At 40.6% G+C, this 20,173-nt stretch overlaps 2 protein-coding genes across 3 annotated transcripts; both read left to right on the forward strand.

The window, feature by feature from the left end:
• Positions 1-1,201: 1,201 nt before the first annotated feature.
• Positions 1,202-4,113, forward strand: slc35c1 (solute carrier family 35 member C1). 2 transcript variants are annotated; one of them, XM_042062262.1, is made up of 3 exons: positions 1,202-1,332; positions 2,014-2,528; positions 2,875-4,113. In XM_042062262.1, the coding sequence occupies exons 2-3, from the start codon at positions 2,045-2,047 to the stop codon at positions 3,447-3,449; spliced, it is 1,059 nt and encodes a 352-aa protein (XP_041918196.1). In that variant the 5' UTR covers positions 1,202-1,332; positions 2,014-2,044; the 3' UTR covers positions 3,450-4,113. The 2 variants fall into 2 exon arrangements, with proteins under 2 accessions (XP_041918196.1, XP_041918195.1); XM_042062261.1 differs by lacking the exon at positions 1,202-1,332 and having other exon boundaries at positions 1,358-2,528.
• Positions 4,114-6,124: 2,011 nt separating this feature from the next.
• On the forward strand, positions 6,125-19,646 carry LOC121681725 (cryptochrome-2-like). Its single transcript, XM_042061643.1, has 12 exons — positions 6,125-6,521; positions 7,294-7,402; positions 7,717-7,859; positions 9,968-10,152; positions 10,413-10,498; positions 10,926-11,066; positions 11,406-11,717; positions 13,694-13,845; positions 14,533-14,735; positions 15,829-15,912; positions 16,341-16,480; positions 16,667-19,646. The coding sequence occupies exons 1-11, from the start codon at positions 6,364-6,366 to the stop codon at positions 16,475-16,477; spliced, it is 1,710 nt and encodes a 569-aa protein (XP_041917577.1). The 5' UTR covers positions 6,125-6,363; the 3' UTR covers positions 16,478-16,480; positions 16,667-19,646.
• The last annotated feature ends 527 nt before the right edge of the window (positions 19,647-20,173 follow it).

Here is a 20,173-nt window from a genome sequence, read left to right on the forward strand (position 1 = left end):
GAGAAATCACTCTCAATGGAAGAGGTCCCAGATGGATGTGAGTGAAGCTAGGCGGAGCTAAGCGGAACGACATTCATCTGGCTAGGGTCAGGTTATCTCCAACACACATCCCCAACATACTTACAGCACACTATCCCATCTCCCCTGTCATCCCCCCAACACACACACCAAGACCCCTGGCAGTTGGGTTAGCCCCTTGAGCCGTGGATCTGCCCAAGGTTTCTTCCTTGGTAAGGGAGTTTTTCCTTGCCCCTGTTGCTCTTGGGTGCTCCCCCCCCCCCCCCATTAATGCACAAATAGGCTGACACCAGACATAATTTCACTGCATTTCTTACTTCCAGTAACTATATGCATGTGACAATAAACTTCCTTGTATCCTTGTATCCTTGTATTAAGAGTGAGAGTGAGAAGCCTCGTATCCCCCCCTCCAGCACCAGTAGTCAAAGATAACGTATCTCTCTCTCTCTCTCTCTCTCTCTCTCTCTCTCATACTCATACACACACACACACACACACACACACACACAGCCTTGGCAGAAAAGGTCCTATCTTTAAGTGTGTTATTGTTTGAGAATTAGGGCCTGTCCACACGGAGACGCTTTTTAGGTTAAACGCAGAGGTTTTGCTTCGTCTTGGCTGAGCTAATACTGTAATACTGTATTCTAATACTGTAAGAAGTTTGATTCTGTATTGATGACTGTACTCTAATACTTGTGAATCTCTCATCTCTAATATCTAATATCTACTGGAAGACATGATACCAACAACATACACAGGTCTACACATTACCCCATATGCTACATGTAAGACAGGCCAACAACACACACAGCACTCTGAGACACATTTCAGGCTAGCCTACACATCACTTCAAAAACAACTTTGGCAAAGTTTGTCAAATTTCAATTGTTTAAAAATCTTGAAATAGCTACAATTTAAAATAATGTAATTGTGTTCAACTAGCCAACATTTGTGTTCAACTAGCCTACCATTCTCACTGAAAATAAATTATAGCCTATCATTATGGTTATCCAACAGAAATGACAAACGTGTGTAGATCGAATGTTAAAAGGACTTCACAGCCAAGAGAGGGGTGATTTATTCAGCGTCACCAGTTTCTATGTGCCACTCAAATGTAGGCTAATAAAGTCGTTTTTATGTCAGGTGTTTCAGATAGGCCTGCCTTCAACGATAGCCAATTGCTGTGTGACTGCAGCCAAGAGACCAGTCAGGAAAAGCAAGATCCACCTCACCAACAGGTTTTCAAACCAGGCATGAACATCAGCGCGTGTAAACTGCAATGCCACAAGTTGAAGACAGCGTCTGAACATCAAGGTAAAACATTGCCTGTGCGCAGATCTAAATAAAACACCGACACCAACTTAAACTGAGATGTTTAGATAGTGTGTGCTCATATTGAAAGTAATATCAGGAAGCAGTTACCACCTTGCCACTGCTGCTGCACTTTGCCTGTCTAAAGACTGGTTTAGGGTTGGCTGATTTGTTTCAGTAAGATACGTGGTGCACTTATGGACTACAGGTCTTTGACAGTCATTTGATTGATTGTCGTTTTTTTGATCGATTGTCGTCCCTAAGCTGATCAGCAGCCTAAAATGTTTCGTATAAAGCGAGGTAATAATGATGTGTCTAAGTAGATTTTTGTGGTCATGTATATGATTTTCTCTCCATATGATTTTAAAACTGCGTAACATTATCTATATATATCGTAATCATTATCTAACCCTAGGCTAATGCAGTGTAGGACACATTGGACGTTGTAAACCGACTAATGTAACATGTTCCGTTTAAACGTGCTGGTCCTTTAAGAGTAGCCTAGGCTGTTTCGACCAGGAAGTGATCATGTGAAAAGGAGGAGAGTTTGCTTTGTTGTTTCCTATGCGCTACATGTATCTGATCTGATAGGTTGGTGTAACGGTGGAGTGCACGGTTACAATGTAAAGCACACTCGCATAATTGTAACTTATGTTTGTGTTGGTGTTTTGCAAATATGAACAGGTCTCAGCTGAAGCGCTCGAAAATATTAAGGATGGCGCTTGTTGGTTCAACGGATTCCATGGACAACGGTGGGACGGGCGAGAGTTTTATTATGAGATCCATCAAAATAGCTCTTGTGGTGGCACTTTACTGGTTTATTTCCATCACGATGGTTTTCCTAAACAACTATCTACTCGAAAACAAAGACCTGGATGCACCACTATTCATCACGTTCTTTCAGTGCCTGGTGAGCGTGGGACTCTGTCGATTAATGTATTTCTTATCCACACTGTTCCCCGACAAAATTGACTTTCCCTCTATGAGGTTTGACCTCAAAGTGTCCCGAGAAGTCCTACCTCTCACCATTGTGTTCATTGGGATGATTACTTTCAACAACCTTTGCTTGAAACATGTTGGAGTCGCCTTCTACACCGTTGGACGTTCGCTCAGCACAGTTTTCAACGTTATTTTTACATACACAATTATTAAGCAGACCACATCTCTAAAAGCCCTCTTGTGTTGTGGGGTTATTTTGGGTGAGTAGGCCTATTACTGATGTCACATTATTTTAAATTGATTCTTGTGATAATCTGTGTCCATTGATTTAGCTTTAGCCTATCCAAACCAACGTTTGTGACATGTTGAGGACTTAGCAAGCCAAGCACATGTCATGCTTCAGACTTGTGGAAGCTGCCCTAATGTTCTTTCCTGTAAACTAAAACCAGTGGTAAATGTACCCGCTGACCCACAATCCTGAGCTTTTTATACTGTAAGTCTTGTGTAGCCTAGCCTATGATGTGTAATTGATTTAATGGAGGTTTCCCTATGTATTCCTATTCTACCACTTCTCGCCACAAAAGTTTTGTAATCTCTACTTTTCAGGGGGGTTCTGGCTTGGTGTGGATCAAGAGGGTGTTGCTGGTTCACTGTCCTGGACTGGAGTCCTCTTTGGAGTCTTAGCCAGTGCTTGTGTTTCTCTCAATGCCATCTATACCAAAAAGGTCATGCCGGTGGTAGATGGCAGCATCTGGAAACTATCCTTTTACAACAACCTGAATGCATGTGTTCTCTTTTTACCGCTCATTGTCATATTTGGTGAACTGGGAAGTATCCTGAGCTTTAACCGGTTGGGTGACCCACAGTTCTGGACTATGATGGGCATTGGAGGGGTGTTTGGCTTTGCCATTGGCTATGTCACTGGCCTGCAGATTAAATTCACCAGCCCTCTGACTCACAACGTGTCTGGCACTGCCAAGGCCTGCGCGCAGACAGTCCTGGCAGTGATGTACAATCACTCTAGCAAGTCTTTGTTGTGGTGGACCAGTAATATGATGGTGTTGGGGGGCTCCTCTGGCTACACATGGGTAAAGGGAATGGAGATGAAGAAGGCTCCAGCCGAGATCCCACAAGTAACTGTGTCAAAGGACCTTAAACCCAAAGATCACCCAGAGGTGTAGAGCTTTGGGCACATAGCTGCCCAGTAGAAGGCCAGTGAAATAAAGACCAATTATTATATATGTTCTTTTTGTGGAAAGACCTGAGTAATATCAGACAATGTAAAATGAATTTGCACAGCTATTTTGTAATCAAGTCATCATTTGTAGGCAAAGAATGCATTTTGGGTTACATGTCCTTATTTTGTCATCTAAACCTTAAAAGATGGCAGAAACTACTGAATTATTTTATACATCTTTACAAATACTTAAAATCTTGGCAAACATGGCAATTCACAATGAGATTATACTGTGTAAATGAAAGCATACAGCTTTGTGTAAAGCTAAGTTTTGTAAGTGTCATTTATTTAATTGATTGGTTTTATCATGTCTGAAGAATGCTTGTTTGTATTATTTTTGTTGATTTGTGATATTCTATGGTTTGCCGTTATATATCTGTTTGTACATCTCTCCATCTGTCTCCAAACTTATGTAGGCCTTGTTACAGTATGTATTTTTCTCTCTGTCATTATATATGTTATACTCATGGTAATAACTAAAACCATGGAAACGGAAACATCCTCACTTTGAGGACCTTTTGAACACTTTAATGAAGCAATTGAAACACCCTATAGTCAGTCATGACTAATTGATGAAGTATAAAGTAATAAAGATTACAAAGATTTAATGTGTGCTTTATATATTTTCTCAAAGATGTGTTTTTGAGTTACCCAAGCATGCAACTTAAACTCTGGTGTTATAAACACATGCAAGGACTGTCAAGCCTATTCATTACACCCTATAATAGTTGACCTGAGCCTTTTTAACCATAATTACTCATAAATAGCTATGACTGCATGTTAAGATGTTGTAGCAGGAATCCTTACAGCTTGAAGTGTATCACAATGCATTATAAAGCTCAATTTACCACTTAATGATGACAACAGTGACACATTATCAGCCTAAACAAGCTTGATTACTTCAAGCTATAAGGGCTTAAACAATAATACCATAGTTTACACTACAAATCTATACAGTCATGACTATAAATGTTAAATCATTGTGTTAGGCTTACAAAAAAAATTATCTATTCTAAGTGATCGTAGCATAATACATCTAATGCAGTGTTTCTCAAACTTGTTCAGACCAAGGACCACTTAGCCAATAAAAAAAACCTCACGGATCACCTAGCTATAAACCAAAAAGAGAAGACCTACTTCAACAGTATATTAGGCCTACTCACTGAACCACCTTGCCTATTGTCTTTGTACCTTGCTTATTGTGTCAGAGGATTCATATGATTTAAACTGGCATAGCTTACTTAACTATTTGGATTTACATACAAGTTGGTTCAATATTGCAAACAACTCATTATATTTTACCACCTGAAATAGCTTGCGGACCACACTTTGAGAAACACTGATCTAATCTATGCAGACACCTGTCTTGAAGTGGAACACTCCTTGTTTGATCACATGTGACATAGATATTGTTAAGCATTGTTGTTTGTCTTTTATCCATGGGGTCAATTTAAAGTTGACGTGTCCCTTAAAAATGTTATTTGTGGTGTTAGAAATGTCTTGCAAGTGTGTGACCTAATAGTCCCATGGCAGCCCAGGATGGACTTGGAAAGACGGATTGAACCACCAAACCATGTAGCCTAGAATTTGATTGTAAAATGAGTTAGCCTACACTTTTAAACTATTGTCTGTGGAGTTCAGATTTGATGAAGAGTTGGCTATGTGTGGCTATGTGCTAGTGAGCTATAGCAACTGACCCAATCGAAAGCACGCCACCGAACAGTCCAACCCAAACCGCTAGATGGTGCTAGTGACTTTGTTAACCACTGTGGGACACGTAGGCCTACGTAGCTGATAAATTCCCTGATAATATTTCAGGTAAAAAACAACTCAAGTAAATTTCTATGCAATGGGCCTAGCCTATGTAGCCTAGGCTTTTCTAGGTTTAGCCTAGGTTTATATGCAGAGACCCTGGACGTTAGTCGTTGGCTAGGTCAGCAAAGTTAGGCTGTTTTGGAATTGCTCAGAATTAGGATACAGCTTAGACATCATACCTCGAGAGGTCAAAATACCTATAGAACTATTTTTTATAAATTATAAAATGTAATAGGTTAGCCTAAATAACTTTTTTTGCTAAATGAACAAAAAAAAAAATAGACTAGGATAATAGACTACATTGCCTCAGTCTAGGCTATAATAAATATAATCAATAGGCCTACATTGCCATATGTATCTATGATATGCTATAATAAATCGAACGTTTTAATTATCTTAGTGTTGTGACGTTCATTCAGGTCCTTGGACCTGGCATGGCTTTAATGGCTTATAAAACAACGATGATGTAGCTGCTCTTATATAAAATATCCGGTGTCACAGCACGAGATAGTTTTTTTTTTTCACAGTACGCCTCTCTACTGCCGATTGCATCAAACTTAGATAACTAGCGCGTCTTGAAATTTGATCAGAAAGCAAAAAAAACAAACATCCAAAATAGTTTTCTTATTAGGTTGTTTTGAATACGATAATTGCCAAATAATAATATGCCTACATATTTTTAAAACGGAGAAGGAAAAAGGGGACATTAATTTACAGCCATGCCTTCCCATCAAAGTAAATAATAAACGGTGGACAGAAAACTAGACCTAATGTATAAAGGAATGACTTTAAGGTCTTGAAAACACACCATGTAAACGTGACGGGGCGTTGTCTACACGTGCAAAATAACCAATCCGCGTGAAGATAGGCGTGTTCTGACCCTTTCCTCTAGCCAATGAACTAGAACATGTCCAGTGGCGACGAATGTGTCATGAACACTACGAAGGCGGGACGTGCGAGACTGTCCGCATAACAGACATGATAAGACTTTTGACAGAAGTTTGTATAATTTGCTCCGTTTTGAATTAGAGTTTTTAACAATCATGGTTGTCAATTCAGTGCATTGGTTTCGGAAAGGCTTGAGGCTTCACGATAATCCTGCTCTCCAAGAGGCGTTGGATGGTGCGGACACTGTGCGTTGCGTTTATGTGCTGGATCCTTGGTTTGCTGGGTCGGCGAATGTGGGATTTAACAGATGGAGGTTTGTCTTGAAATTCTTTGAACATTAGTCTGTTAAATAACTGTAGTCTAACATTTGTTTCAAGGACCTGTACATTATGCAGCCAACAACCAGGTTTTTTGACAATAGCCTATGTCAGCCGCCAACTGTTGCTATTTGTGAACGTAAAAATATGCATATTTGTAAATGTATACAGCCTACAGAACAAGCAACATTGAAGAGTAGCCTACAGAAAAGCTATGTAGCCTAATTGATGTATGTAGGCTATGCTATGCAAACGCCCAAAGTAGTGGGCTAGCCTACTGAATCTAGGCTAATGTCACTGCTTCGCGTAAAGTCTTCCCTGGAAACTTGCTCTTCTGTGCAGAAGGCAATGCAGTGGGCTATTATAGGGACTGTCTAGAAACCTTACAGTTTTACATAGTGAAATCAGCCATATTTTGCCAAATCCGCATTCTAGTCAACAACCGCTTGGCAGCTTGCACGTGAACGTAGGGCAAAAGTGCACGCTATGACTTGCATTTCGTAACAGCACATTAACATAAGGTTTGCATCAAAATAAAGGTTTCATGTCTGTTTCCGAATACCCGCAACTGTCATGTTTCTACTCTAACGGAATAGTGATTTAAATTATGGAATGGTTTATCAGTAAAGTGCTGGATTACAGTCATGAAAACATTGTCAGTTTGGCTGCATACTTACTGAACAATTAAATTAAATGGTGGTTAATTGGAACACCTCTATACTTTCTGTGAAAATAATGGTCAAATCACATTTCTTTTCTACACCATAGGTTTTTACTTGAGTCTTTGGAAAATCTGGACACTAGTCTTCGACAACTGAATTCAAGGCTTTTTGTGGTCCGGGGACAGCCAACAGATGTATTCCCACGTCTGTTCAAGGTGCTTATTTGTTTCATTTCAATACACACACAATCTGAAGTTTCACACACATGCACATTTATAATAATACACATATTGACATGATATGCTGCTATGATGGTCCTGTGATATTTCTTGAATTTGACCCAGTTTTCATTGTATCTGCTGCTGGTGTCAAAAATCTGTTATAGATTACTGGGTGAAGGGGTGGCTAGGATGTCGATCAGCAGACTGCTGTTCTTTGACCCTAACCCCCATTTGGAGAGTAATAAAGTGGACATACTGAACCATGTGACTCATTAGCATTTTGTCTAAATCCAAAATGTGACTTCCAGGAGTGGAATGTAACCCGTCTGACATTTGAGTATGACTCCGAGCCTTATGGGAAGGAACGGGATGCTGCCATCATCAAGATGGCTCGAAACTTTGGAGTGGAGACCAGAGTGAAAAACTCACACACTCTCTACAACTTGGACAGGTCAGATATACTGTACATCCAATATCTGCTAATGTTTATTCGATTTAAACCTTTTCCCCTTCTTGCTTTGTTAAATTAGAGAATAGAGGGTGATAATAATGTCAAGTTTGACCTAATTGAATGATACTGAGATGTTAAGTGCATTCCAGGGGTGTTCTCTGACATGTCAGTATGTGTTTAGCCCGGTTTTAGACACATTGCCTAGTCAGGTGCATTTAACAGGAGTTCATAGCACTGAGAGTTATGAGCATATATCTGAAGGATTTTGGAAATTGTTTGGTTGTTTGGTTGGTGATGTGTGTGAGCATACAGACATGAAATGGTGTGTGTCTGCATGTGGGCCAGGTTTCAGCAGCACTGGTATCGTGCTGAATGACATCATCATAGGTACAGAGGGATTGGTCTGTAAGCGAAACAATTTGGAGGTGACAGGCAATGAAACGCCATTAGATAAGGGCATTTTTGTATTTTTCCACTGGCCTAATCAATGTGTGAATATTTCCGTGTTTGTGCCTTCATTTTGCAGTATGGTCAGGAGATGCCTAGGTGGTGTGTAATGTGTGAATTCTCAAAGAAAACACTTGGCACTTTGAGTCTAGGTGAAAAATTGTAAGCTTTACAACATTTGCCCCCTCAGTTAAGATTAAACAAGAGTAGTGCCAGTCTGGCAACAAAGCTGTATATATATAAGACCTGTTTAAGTCATGGTGAGTTATTTGCAGCAGAGGCTGTTTGTTTGTTGTCCTTCATAGATTATTGTGGTGGTGGTCAGCATATGTGTACTCCGAGTTGTCTTGCAGGGCATGTATCATGCTTCCATCAAACAATTTACCTTCTAGAAAGTGTCAGTCTCAAGACTCACAGGGAGAGTGTGCCATATCCTTATCTCATCCCAGTTCAGCAGTTTGTCATTGGTTGTTATTGAGACAGCTTTTCTGTTGTCAGTTTCTGCAATTACGCTTGCACAAAACCAACCTGCCAGATCCCATTTTCTGCTGCCAGCTAAAATTACCGGGCCGGATGAAGGTCACTCTGTCTCTAAAGAAGTCGGGAGGCTTATGTTCAATACCTTATGTTAGCCATTTCTGAAGTCATTGTTGTGTGTAAAGCCTTCTGATCACCTCCGAGCTTCCTTTATGTAATCCTATAGAGAGAGAGAGAAAGAATAGTGTAGTTTCCTTCAGTTATATAAATATCACTGAGGCTAGTAGCGCTCTGCATGTGAGCTGAAGACTACGCAAGGATGACACGCTGGTGTTCTCCCTCGGATAACCATGGTCTGCATCCAGGCCTCACATGATGCACCTCGTCCTATCCTGCCTCTCGAGGTTGTCCGTCGACGTCACATGACACACTGCCCTCTGCTGGCTGTGTGAGCCGTCTCTCAGTCACACTACTGAACATGTGCTGGGCGACTCCACTGTAGTAGACATGTGCTGGGCTCGCAGACTCAGACTGAGTGTGGGAGAATGTGCTGCGTGTCCTGTAGGAATTTATGTAAACACATACGCACGTCGGACAGGCACTCACACCCTTTTTTCTTCAGTCTAAGGGCTATAGCAAGTCTATTACAGATGAAGGCTTATGATAGTATATCATTACTGGTGTACATTTTAACATTTTAAACTGAATTGTTTAAACATTTTAAGATGGATTGTGTGGATATTTTAAGCTAGATTGTTTAGACATTTTAAACTAGATTGTACTAAGGACAGTCGGCATTAGTGATAATCTATAGTGGTTAGAGTCTTTTATTTTAGTTTTGTTTTTTAAGTAGTTCTAGCTCTGACCTTCACTGCAAAACTGATATCTAACCAATTTTTATCAATTTTATATTAATTAGTTAAACAAGCAGTTTTTGCGGTGTTGTTTTCATTTCTCTGTTGCTGTGGGTGACCACACTGCAAAACAAAACAAAGGGGAATATTCAGCAATTGTCTCTAAATAAAGAAATACAATTAATATATTTAATAATTTTTTCTGAATTTAGCCGATGCATATAAGGTGTTGGATGTATTTTTTATTTATTGCATTATATAAATGAATTGAGAGGACTGAGTTGTCTATTGTCTGAGTTAGCTCATCTTTTTCTCTTTTATTTGCTCCAGGATCATTGAGCTGAACAACAACAGCCCCCCATTGTCCTTCAAACGTTTTCAGGCCCTTGTCCAACGGCTTGAACTGCCCAAGAGACCCCTGCCAACTGTATCTGCCAGCCAGATGGACAGTTGTACGACGCCGGTTGCAGATAACCACGACGAGTTTTACAGCGTTCCCTCGCTGGAGGAGCTGGGTGAGGACCTGGGAGATTACAGCTCCCTGTCTATCTGTTCCTCTCACAAACTTCTGGCTTCAGTCACAGGCCGTTAAACAGTATTCCAACCCTTTTCTCTTATCTCAGATCTCAGAGTTTTCATAGCATTTTGATCTTTATGTATGTCAAGAAGCTGTACCTTCCTGCACGTCTAGGGCATGCATTTTAATCTTATTGTTGTGGCTTTGCAGTCACTGTTTTGGTACTCTAAGTGACTTTCCCCCATGCCTTCTGTACAGGCTTTAAGACTGCTGACAAGGGCCAAGCGGTGTGGAAGGGAGGCGAGACTGAGGCTCTGCAGCGGCTGAATGGACACACAGAGAAGGTGTGTTGGGGGTCAAAGGGAGCCGTAGGAAGACAGCACAGTGCTTAGCTCATGTCTCACATAAGCTGCAAAGTCCAGTATGTCTATGACAGACAGGGACTGTGTGAGTCAGCACGGCTCAGAATAGGCATGTGCAGCACACGTGCCATTGGGGAGTCTCAGAGAGCTAGAAGCACCTGCTCACTGAAATAAACAACATATCAATAAATAAATAAATGGTGGCTGTTTAAAGACAAAACGGCAGATAAATCTCAAATTTAGCCTCTGACTGAATACCTTTATATCACTATGCAATAATTGTAATTTATCTAATAGATGTAGTGGACATGGCATGACCACAATGCCTGAGGATGACCTCTGAGGACTAAATGTTTTGTTCTATACTGTTTCATCTATATATCAATATATGTTTCTGGTTTCCATGAAGGAATGGGTGACGAACTATGAGAGGCCTCGCATAACTTTGTGCTCCCTGATGGCGAATCCCTCAGGCTTGAGTCCTTACCTCCGCTTTGGCTGTCTGTCCTGTCGAACGCTCTACTACAAACTCCGAGATCTCTACATAAAGGTGAGAAGGCCTGTGGTTAGAGAACCTCTGTGCAACAAGTTCAAAAGCTTCTATATGTTTTTTTGTGATACTTTGCCATTCATTGCATCAAAGCACATTACTGAGTTTTAAAAGCAATTGATTGAGCTGGAATGTTTATTCTTGGTGGATTGTTTGTTATATGTGAAGGCACAGAGAGAATCCCCCCTCTTTCGAGAGGGGGATTTGGTCTACCCTGAGATGGCAACATGGATGTAATTAACAGGGATGTAAAGCGTTCTATAAGCACATAAGTGCAAGCAATTGAAAAACATACAAACAAAAGAAACCAAATATGTTTATGTTCCTTCTCTCCACCAGGCACACAGACGCATCCAGCCTCCCCTGTCCCTCTACACCCAGCTGCTCTGGCGGGAGTTCTTCTACACCGTCGCCACGCGCAACCCTGCGTTTGACCGCATGACGGGCAACCCCATCTGCATCCAGATTCCCTGGGACAAGAACCCAGAGGCGTTGGCCAAGTGGGCCGAGGGACGGACAGGATTCCCGTGGATTGACGCCGTCATGACCCAGCTGCGGCAGGAGGGCTGGATCCACCACCTGGCCCGGCACGCCGTGGCCTGCTTTCTGACTAGGGGTGACCTCTGGATCAGCTGGGAGAGTGGCATGAAGGTGGGTACCTGGTATGGTGTCTGTGGATCTGTCCTTTTGTCTTTTTTGTATTGATTTTATTTATTATTTATATTTCAACTTGAGACACCAATGGTGGCAAGCCCTCATTTACAGTGATATCAAGTGGATAACAAGTACAATAAATAAAAGATGTGCAATAAAAAGCAATCTAATAAAGCAATCACAGAATTATAACAGACATAAACGATACTCAAATAAAACAAGTACAGTGACAATCAGAGTGTTAACATTCAGTCTTAAATGAAGTTGATAAAATAATGAATCAAAATGTGAGTATTTTTTATCTCACATTATTTGTGTTACATTTTAAATTAAATATATAGTTTAATCTTGAACAGTGATTAGCTGTCATTTGTATGCAGTCAGTTGTAGCTTTGCTATGGCTACAGTAGTTAACAAACAAAGGCAAGGTGACTGCAGTGAACCCATATCAGACAGTGAAGGTACAAAGCATATACTGATATGACTTTCCTTTTTTGCAGAAGTATCTTTTCGAAGCTCTGTTACAAAGTTGTAGAACTTTGGCAATGTGTTTTTTGGCCCCTTTGGGAGGACTTTCTGTTATTTACCAGTCATTTGAAACATTCAGTTATTTTGTTTCAAACATTGGTTTTACTCTAAAATACAGAAACCTCCCCATGATAAAATACATTGTTAATACATTTAAAAGTTAACCTTCAAACAGTGTATTCATAGTACATATTACACATATCCAGAAATAGTGTTGAGACGTGAGTTTGCTTTGGTTTACCTTTGTGCTGTTTGCCACTTAAGGTAACTCAACACTATGAGATGCCAAAACAGATGTCAGATGTCTTAGACACAAAAAAGCAGAAATAAGAACTCATGATATTCAATGTTTTTCTTTGTTTGTTTGCTTATTACAGCTAATACAGTAGGAGTGCATTCATTGATCTTGAGAGAATAGTAGATATTAATGTGCTATAAGGCATTTGGTACACCTGGTGATAATAATGGCCCACTTTAGTTACATTGGATCCACCTAAGGACTGTCATTTTGGATCCATTACTTAATAAAATCTTTAGGGGTAGCCATTGAAGTAAAAATAGCCCTATATTCTAAAAATGGAAGTGTGTATTAAGTAATGACTGATGGACTGGCTTCCATGTTCAAGGAAAGAAGGCGACTAGTGAACAGACTTTTAATTTACTGAAACTAAATAATTTTCGTTTTTAACAAGTGAGCATTGAGCTTCTAATGAACTCAGAAGACTGCCAAATTGTGTATCACATGGTTTAGAACAAATGATTGATGTCTCTGTGGTTGAATACAAAAATGCTTGCGGCTGTAAAACAGACCTATTGTAAACCCAAGTTTAAATTGTAATGCAATCTGAATGCATTCACTGTGTGCAGGCCCAAAACGGCACACACAGTATTATAGCCTTGCAGGAGAACAAAGTCCTCAATGGGAAGCAGGACATTATCACAGTGTGGCATTGAAAGAACCCGTAATGAATGTACCCCGCTGCCAGATGTTCTGAATGTACCAGAGTCAGATTGATATGTCAAAATGACATAAATGAGGTGTGCTTCACTATGTTTCATGCACTGACAAAGGTGGAGGTGGAGACGATAAGAAATTGGTATTTTGTGACGCATTTTTTTTCATCCTTGAGCAAAGTAGAGCAACTCATTTCACCTTGGCTTATCCGAAAGTAGCGAACATTAAGTTTGTTCTGAGGATTTTTCTAATCTCTTAGGTTCTCCCACCCATGTCCTTTAGCAACTCCTCAGTGTCCTGTGGCTTCAATGTATTAGTTTGATTTTTTTGCATATGTGTGTAATTGTACTACTGTAACTGTCCTTGACTGTCCCCTCTTCACCGGTTGTTTTAGGAGATGCTGCAATTTAATATCTTGTGGTCTCATGATTTTACTACGTTTGTTTTCCTCCATCACGTATTCTGTTGCCTACTGTCCTCTCCTGACCAGGTGTTTGAGGAGATGCTGCTGGACGCCGACTGGAGCGTGAACGCGGGCAGCTGGATGTGGCTCTCCTGCAGCTCCTTCTTCCAGCAGTTCTTCCACTGCTACTGCCCCGTGGGCTTCGCCAGGAGAATAGACCCGTCCGGAGACTACATCAGGTAGATACAGACTGCCCTGCAAATTCTCTCTCTCTGTCTCACACGCACACGCAAACACACACACACACACATACACACACACATACACACACACACACAAACAAACAATTTGCCATGCTCTTGTGAAATGATCCTGTTAGGCTACAAAGAGGGGAGCATTGTCGGTTTACTGTAGGTGTTTTGTGTTTTGAAACATAAAAAGAGATTGAGGACAGTAAATGTTTTGTGGGCTTTCTGTATGAAATTTTTACCTTCATATGAGTCATGGTTTGTGTTCTTTTTGTTCACAAGTGATGTGCACTCCATGTGCATCCAAAACAAATGTTGACCTCCCGCTTGTTTTTTTAAAAATTATTATTATTAAACTGAGGTCAAGACAAATGACCTCAAGAAAGTGAAAAACCATAAACTATTTCAAGCAGTCGGTAAGTAGTAGTGCGGACTATAATAACAGAGGGAAAAGCATGAAGGGAAAATAACAGGCTAGGCATTTTGTTGTAATATTTTGTTGCATAGTATGTCATCTGAACATACACAAACATGCAGTTATCCCTTCTTTGAAGTAACCCAATTCCTGCTATTTTAATGCACTGTTTCCTAGCTGGTGCAGGTAAAAATCAGAATATAAATTATTTGAACTCTAGTCTTTTTCTGACTGCACTGAATTTGCATTTTGTGTCCACAAAGGAAATACATCCCCAAACTAAAGGACTATCCCAACCGCTATATCCACGAGCCGTGGAACGCCCCTGAGAGCCTGCAGAAGGCCTGCAACTGTGTGGTAGGGGTGGACTACCCCAAACCCATGGTCAGACACGCCGAGACCAGCCGCCTCAACATTGAGAGGATGAAGCAGGTCTACCAGCAGTTCTCTCAGTACAAGGGCCTGAGTGAGTACATGTTTTACCCAGACACACCCGGCCATTGCACATACTATACAGAGCATGCAAAGTCTGAGTTTGGGGTTTATGCATGAAATCTAAAAACACTGAGCTAGGCCAAGATCTGCATCAGACCAATATGTTTGTGTAAGGCATGATTTGCATATAGCAACCCTTGACCCAGTCCCTGTCTGATTGTCTCATATTACAAACTTAAAAATACAGCTAATTAGTCTCTCTTTTTATAGATGATGAAATGGTTTAGGATGAGATGTTCATAAAGTCAAATTCAAAGCCAGTGTCTCGGTGCCAAACTGGGATGTGTCTTATAACTCCTGAACTGTCTTGTGAAAGCAGCCTCCTCTCACAGGGCAGATCAGGGAGGAACGAAATCAACCACAAATAGTAATCACCCTATAGTTCATATTCCCGTGCAAGAATGGAGAGACGCGATCCATCTTGGAATGGAAACCTGGGTGCATTTCATGTGCTGAGCACCTGACATTGAGAGAAGCAGGCAGGCACTTAACCACTCTAGTGTCACTCCAGTCCCAGCTTAGCTGGCTGTGTGCTTGTGCAGGGTGGTTATGAAAGCTCCCCTTACCTAACACTCCCCTAGGCCATGTTTAGCCTCCCTTAAGAGTCGCTCCCTTCCTGTCCCTCTCCCACCTGAGCCTCTCTGGAGAACAGAAAAAGGCTCCAGAGGATGGTGCTTCTTTGCACCATGTCAGGCTATTCTAAGCCTGGCCCCCCCACCACCCCGGTTCTCCTCCAGACGGCAGCCAAAATGAGGGGACAGAATTAGGGAGGAGGGACAGCTGCTGCTGCAGGCCCTTTTGTCTTTGAACAAGGAGCCCAAGACCTAGACATGGATAAACCATTTCAGGTGTCTTATGTCCTCTGGATCGGTGCCCGTCTGCACAGTTAAAGAGCGGTCCACTTGCAGTTGTAAACTATCCAAATGGAATTGCATGGGCTTTCTTTAAACTGAATTGCACTGGAAATTATATGTATAAATGTATATGTATACATGTAGGGAGAAGCTGAATCCCTTTGTCTCTCTTTTCTCATCTATTTATCTGATGTGTTCTCATTCCCTCAGGTTTGCTAGCGATGGTCCCTGCTATACCAGAGGAGGCGGAGTCATCCGTGCTTACAGGATCTACAAGACACACCGGCTCCAATGGTGTGTTCATTGTTCAGACACAAACAGCAAATTGTGTGCCTGGGCTCCAGCTAACCAGATTTACCGGTCAGATCATTTTCAGGCTGTAACTGCGCCATGCAGTGTTTCTCATGGCAACATAATCCTGCACAACGTGCACGGAGCTCCACCTAGTGGCCATGAACATTAAATGCATTATATTTATACCCATCCTCTTATGAAAGAGTTTTATCAGGAGACACTCTTGTAGCTACTTCTCTGCATGTGCTCAATGGAAGCTGGCCTGGTGTCTTACCGTTTTGTATGCAGAGTTGATTTATATTAGTTGTACTTAAAAATCTAAGTTAGTAAGAAAAGTAATGAAAGTACTGTTTGCATGAGTATGACTAGGAGACTGGGTGGTGTGTACAGAGAGAAGCAGCATCTAAGTGGGCCTTTACATTTTGCAGCTGGCTCAAGCGGTTCAGCTTCATCTGGCAGGAAGAGGGAACGCCCCTTTGACTTGCAGAGTTCCCAGGGGTGCGTCGAGCCCAAGCTTCAATGCAGCAGTCTGGACAAAGAACCCCACAGAACCGTGACACACTAACAGGTACTCCTACCTATTGCCCCTACCTCACAGGCCTCACAAAAGAAAGTGTCCAAACATTTCACTGCCCTACCATCTTCTGAATCTAATACTCTATGATCACATGTATTAGTGTTTAGCTGTGTACATCATCACTACTAAATAGAAGATAACAGACTAATTTAACCAAGTTAACTTGTGTGTTTCCAGTTGCTTTGGAGGAGCTGTAGACGCTGGCCTCAGCCACCCTGCTCATCACTGGAGTGGTGGAGTGTCACGCACTCCTGCTTCCCAGAATGAAGAGAGATCCATTTGTTAAGATGCACCTTACCTGTCAAAAAGCAGCCTTCCATAACTTCTTTTAAATTTTAATGTGTGGTATCTGCACCATTGTATTTACTCTGCAATCCAATGGGTTGCTGCTGGTCATTCAAATTAACTCACTTTGTTGTGTTAGCCATTGCTCAGAGCAATGGCTGTAGAAACATATGTATTAACATATGTATCAACATATGTATTCTATAGTCTTCTCGGCTTAATAGTGTTGTGATAATCTTGTAAATGTTGTTTTCTGAATCAGTTAGAAAACTTTTTTTTAAGTACTCATTCTTTATTATATGTTATAACTATAGAATAACGACAGAGGGCCCTAGACAGTATGTTGCACAGACGCATATTCCATGCATTTTACAGCCACTTCAGATGGTGTTGACCAAGTTAGCTGTGGCTTTTGCACTCTGAATGTATAAGGGTGGGGGCCAGGGTATATCTAATGCACATCAGCACAGAGAAGAAGGACAAAAAATATTTAAATCTTAAGTAAAGGCAAAATAACACTAAATGCAGCACGGCACAGGTGTAGAGGCTGGCGCAAGGGCAAGCCAAACGTTACAGTGAGGGTACATATACATGTTAGTGTGAAGCTTTGCATGTCAGATTACTTTCAGTGTGTGCTAAGAATGATCGAGAAGCAAACTAAGCTTCAGATGACCTTTCCCAACCTTTCCATCATGTTTTTAGCTCCAGACCCGTGCCTTACAACAGACTTTGCACACACATGGAGAAGGGCCATAAAACAAGCTAGCGTGCGTGAGAGAGAGAGAGAGAGTGCGTTTGTTTTCTGTTTTTTTTGTGGACTGTCTGCTGTGTACTTAATTGTGTTCATGTGTATCACCTAGCTCATAGTGAGTATTCTGCAGGGGGATTTCTTTAGATGGTGTTGCATGCTGACATTTAAAAACACGTTGTAATGCAGTTTACTTTGTTTGACTATGATGTTCCCTATATTTTTAAGTAATATAAGTACAAGAAATGAATCCATCTATTATTTTCCAAACGGCTTTCGTGACGAGATCATATTTTGTTTAGTAGTGTCATATTTTAAAGGCTCTCTGCTGGATATTATATGCATGAACATATTTAATCATACAATGTAAAACCACTGGTCTGTACCCCCTACATTTGAGAACATTATAGCCTTCTAAATTATACATTTGTAACCTGCCTGAACAATGAGAAACTGTCAGATAAAAATTGCAACAGATGAGCGCTCGTAATTCTATTTTAGCATAATGTGCTTGGTATGTGCCCAGTCACACTCCACATTTCCACTATATGCTTTGAGGCCAAAGGGAAGGTCCCACTTAATTTGTGAAGTGTGTGTGTGTGTGTATTATTGTGTGTGCTCAGGTGTAGTGTTTGCGCATTGTTTGACCCCAAGCTAATGTCCATTTAGGTCAATGCATATGTAAGCAATACAGATATCTGGAGGGATGGAGATGTGTGATGATGTTAAGACAGAGACAGGTTAGCATGCATGTTAAAGTAATGCTTAAAAGCATTCTGGGTAGGCTCAATTATTCATGGCACAACCTTACATGTGTTTGTGTGTTCAAATTAAAGTTGCACGCTTTTAGTGCGGCAATTAGTGAATAAGTCCATGTGTACACACTAAACACTAGACATGAAATAGTTAGCTCTCCAAATCCTGAATCCAAAGATATTGATGAATGGAATTGGTTTGATGCATCCTGTTCACATGGATTTCATCGAATGTTGGAGCAGATATGTGTGTGGTTTTCACGAGTTGTTCATCTCCATGTGTAGATTGGCTGTATGATAGAGGTTTTCACCTTCTTATGAAGGATAAAGGTTTCAGTTGATCCTGCTTAATGTATGATTTGTCTTATTGAAAGCCCCCCCCCACACACACACACACCAACGTAAAACTGCTTTTTGCACAGCAAATCACACTGAGCCACAGTGGAACAGTAGCCCTTCCCAGAGACATTTCTGAGGCCTCTTGTCTGGTTGGCATTGTGTCTGGTTTCAGCTTTAGTTTTCAGTTGAATGGCAGCTTTTGACTAATGACTGTGAAGTAACATCAGCACATCATTGTTTCATTCAGTGTGTGTGTGTATGTTGTGATTGTTTTAAGCTAAAATATATGTGAGGGAGAGCTTTTTATTTGTACTCCTATAGAGTATGCTCAATGAAAGAAGATTCTAGAATATGTTTGTAAATAGTAACTATTTAAAGGCAAATCATTTTAGGTTTTTGTATTCCAGTGTATGTGAGACTGAGGCCTCTGGCACAGTGCACGTTGCTTTGTGTTTGGTTTCATCTTCCCTTTGTAAGCAGTACCGTCTGAGGAGGGCCTGATTAGGCTGCTTTCATCTGTAGCACACATTTGTTATTGAAAACCCCTCTCTACATTCTTGCATCAGCATGTGATCCTAATATGTCTCCCTGAGAGGTGTGGGGTGGCCATGCTCATTATTCGAGATGAAGTAGCATGAGAATTCAGAGACTCCATTGTTGGTCAAAGAAAATGTTGCTAATGCCTCTGCCTTTAGTATCAAATTGCAATTGCTCCTTGTTAACCAAGTAGCAAGAAAATAAATAATTTAATAAGCAGAAAGTGAATCGCTGCACAAATATGCAAGTCTTTTTAAATACTTGTTGTTCTCCTCTAATAACATTGTAACCCAAGAGGTGAAACAACTAGATGAATTCAAAAGAATTTGTTCTCAGATCAGATGTTTCTTTTGTATGAAGTCAACCAGATGCTTAACTGCATTGTGTTTGGGTCATTCATTTTGTAATGATGTATAATAATGTTGTTTTCCTTTCTACTTAATTTGTTAAAATGTTAAATATGTTCCTCTTTAATTAAATTTCCTTCAAAGCCTCCTGTTGTTATATGTATTCTGTCTTTTACAGCAAGCTTGTGGGTTACTTTAGAGAAAACCTAGCCTGGGTGAACCCAGACAAACCTGCAGAGCAAATTCAAATTTGCTAACAGGTTCTTTTGGGTTCAACCAGACTAGAGAAAATCAAAGCATATCTACAAAAAAAAAAAAGTGATTTGTGTTGGCCACAAGAGGGCACTAGTGATCTGTTGTTTGCCGCTCTGGGTTTTGCCTTATCAAATCAGTTAAGTAGAATACTTTCCATGGAGACCTTTAACATTACAGTAACACAAATCATTTCCCATCTGCCTCCCATGCAGCTGCTCAATAATAATACCCATCAAATGGTTTTCTAATATTATAGTCTCTTGTGACATATAAATAATAAATTATAAGGTAGATTTTAAATTAGAGATCAGTTGGCCTACCAAATACATTAGTTGTTATGGAGACTTTGCTTTTTTTTTTACCTCTTTTTAGAAATACAGATTAAGGTGATTATTGAGCTAAATTCAAAAGATGCATT

This window comes from Alosa sapidissima, chromosome 14, assembly GCF_018492685.1.
Source record: "Alosa sapidissima isolate fAloSap1 chromosome 14, fAloSap1.pri, whole genome shotgun sequence".
Taxonomy (NCBI): Eukaryota; Metazoa; Chordata; class Actinopteri; order Clupeiformes; family Clupeidae; genus Alosa; species Alosa sapidissima.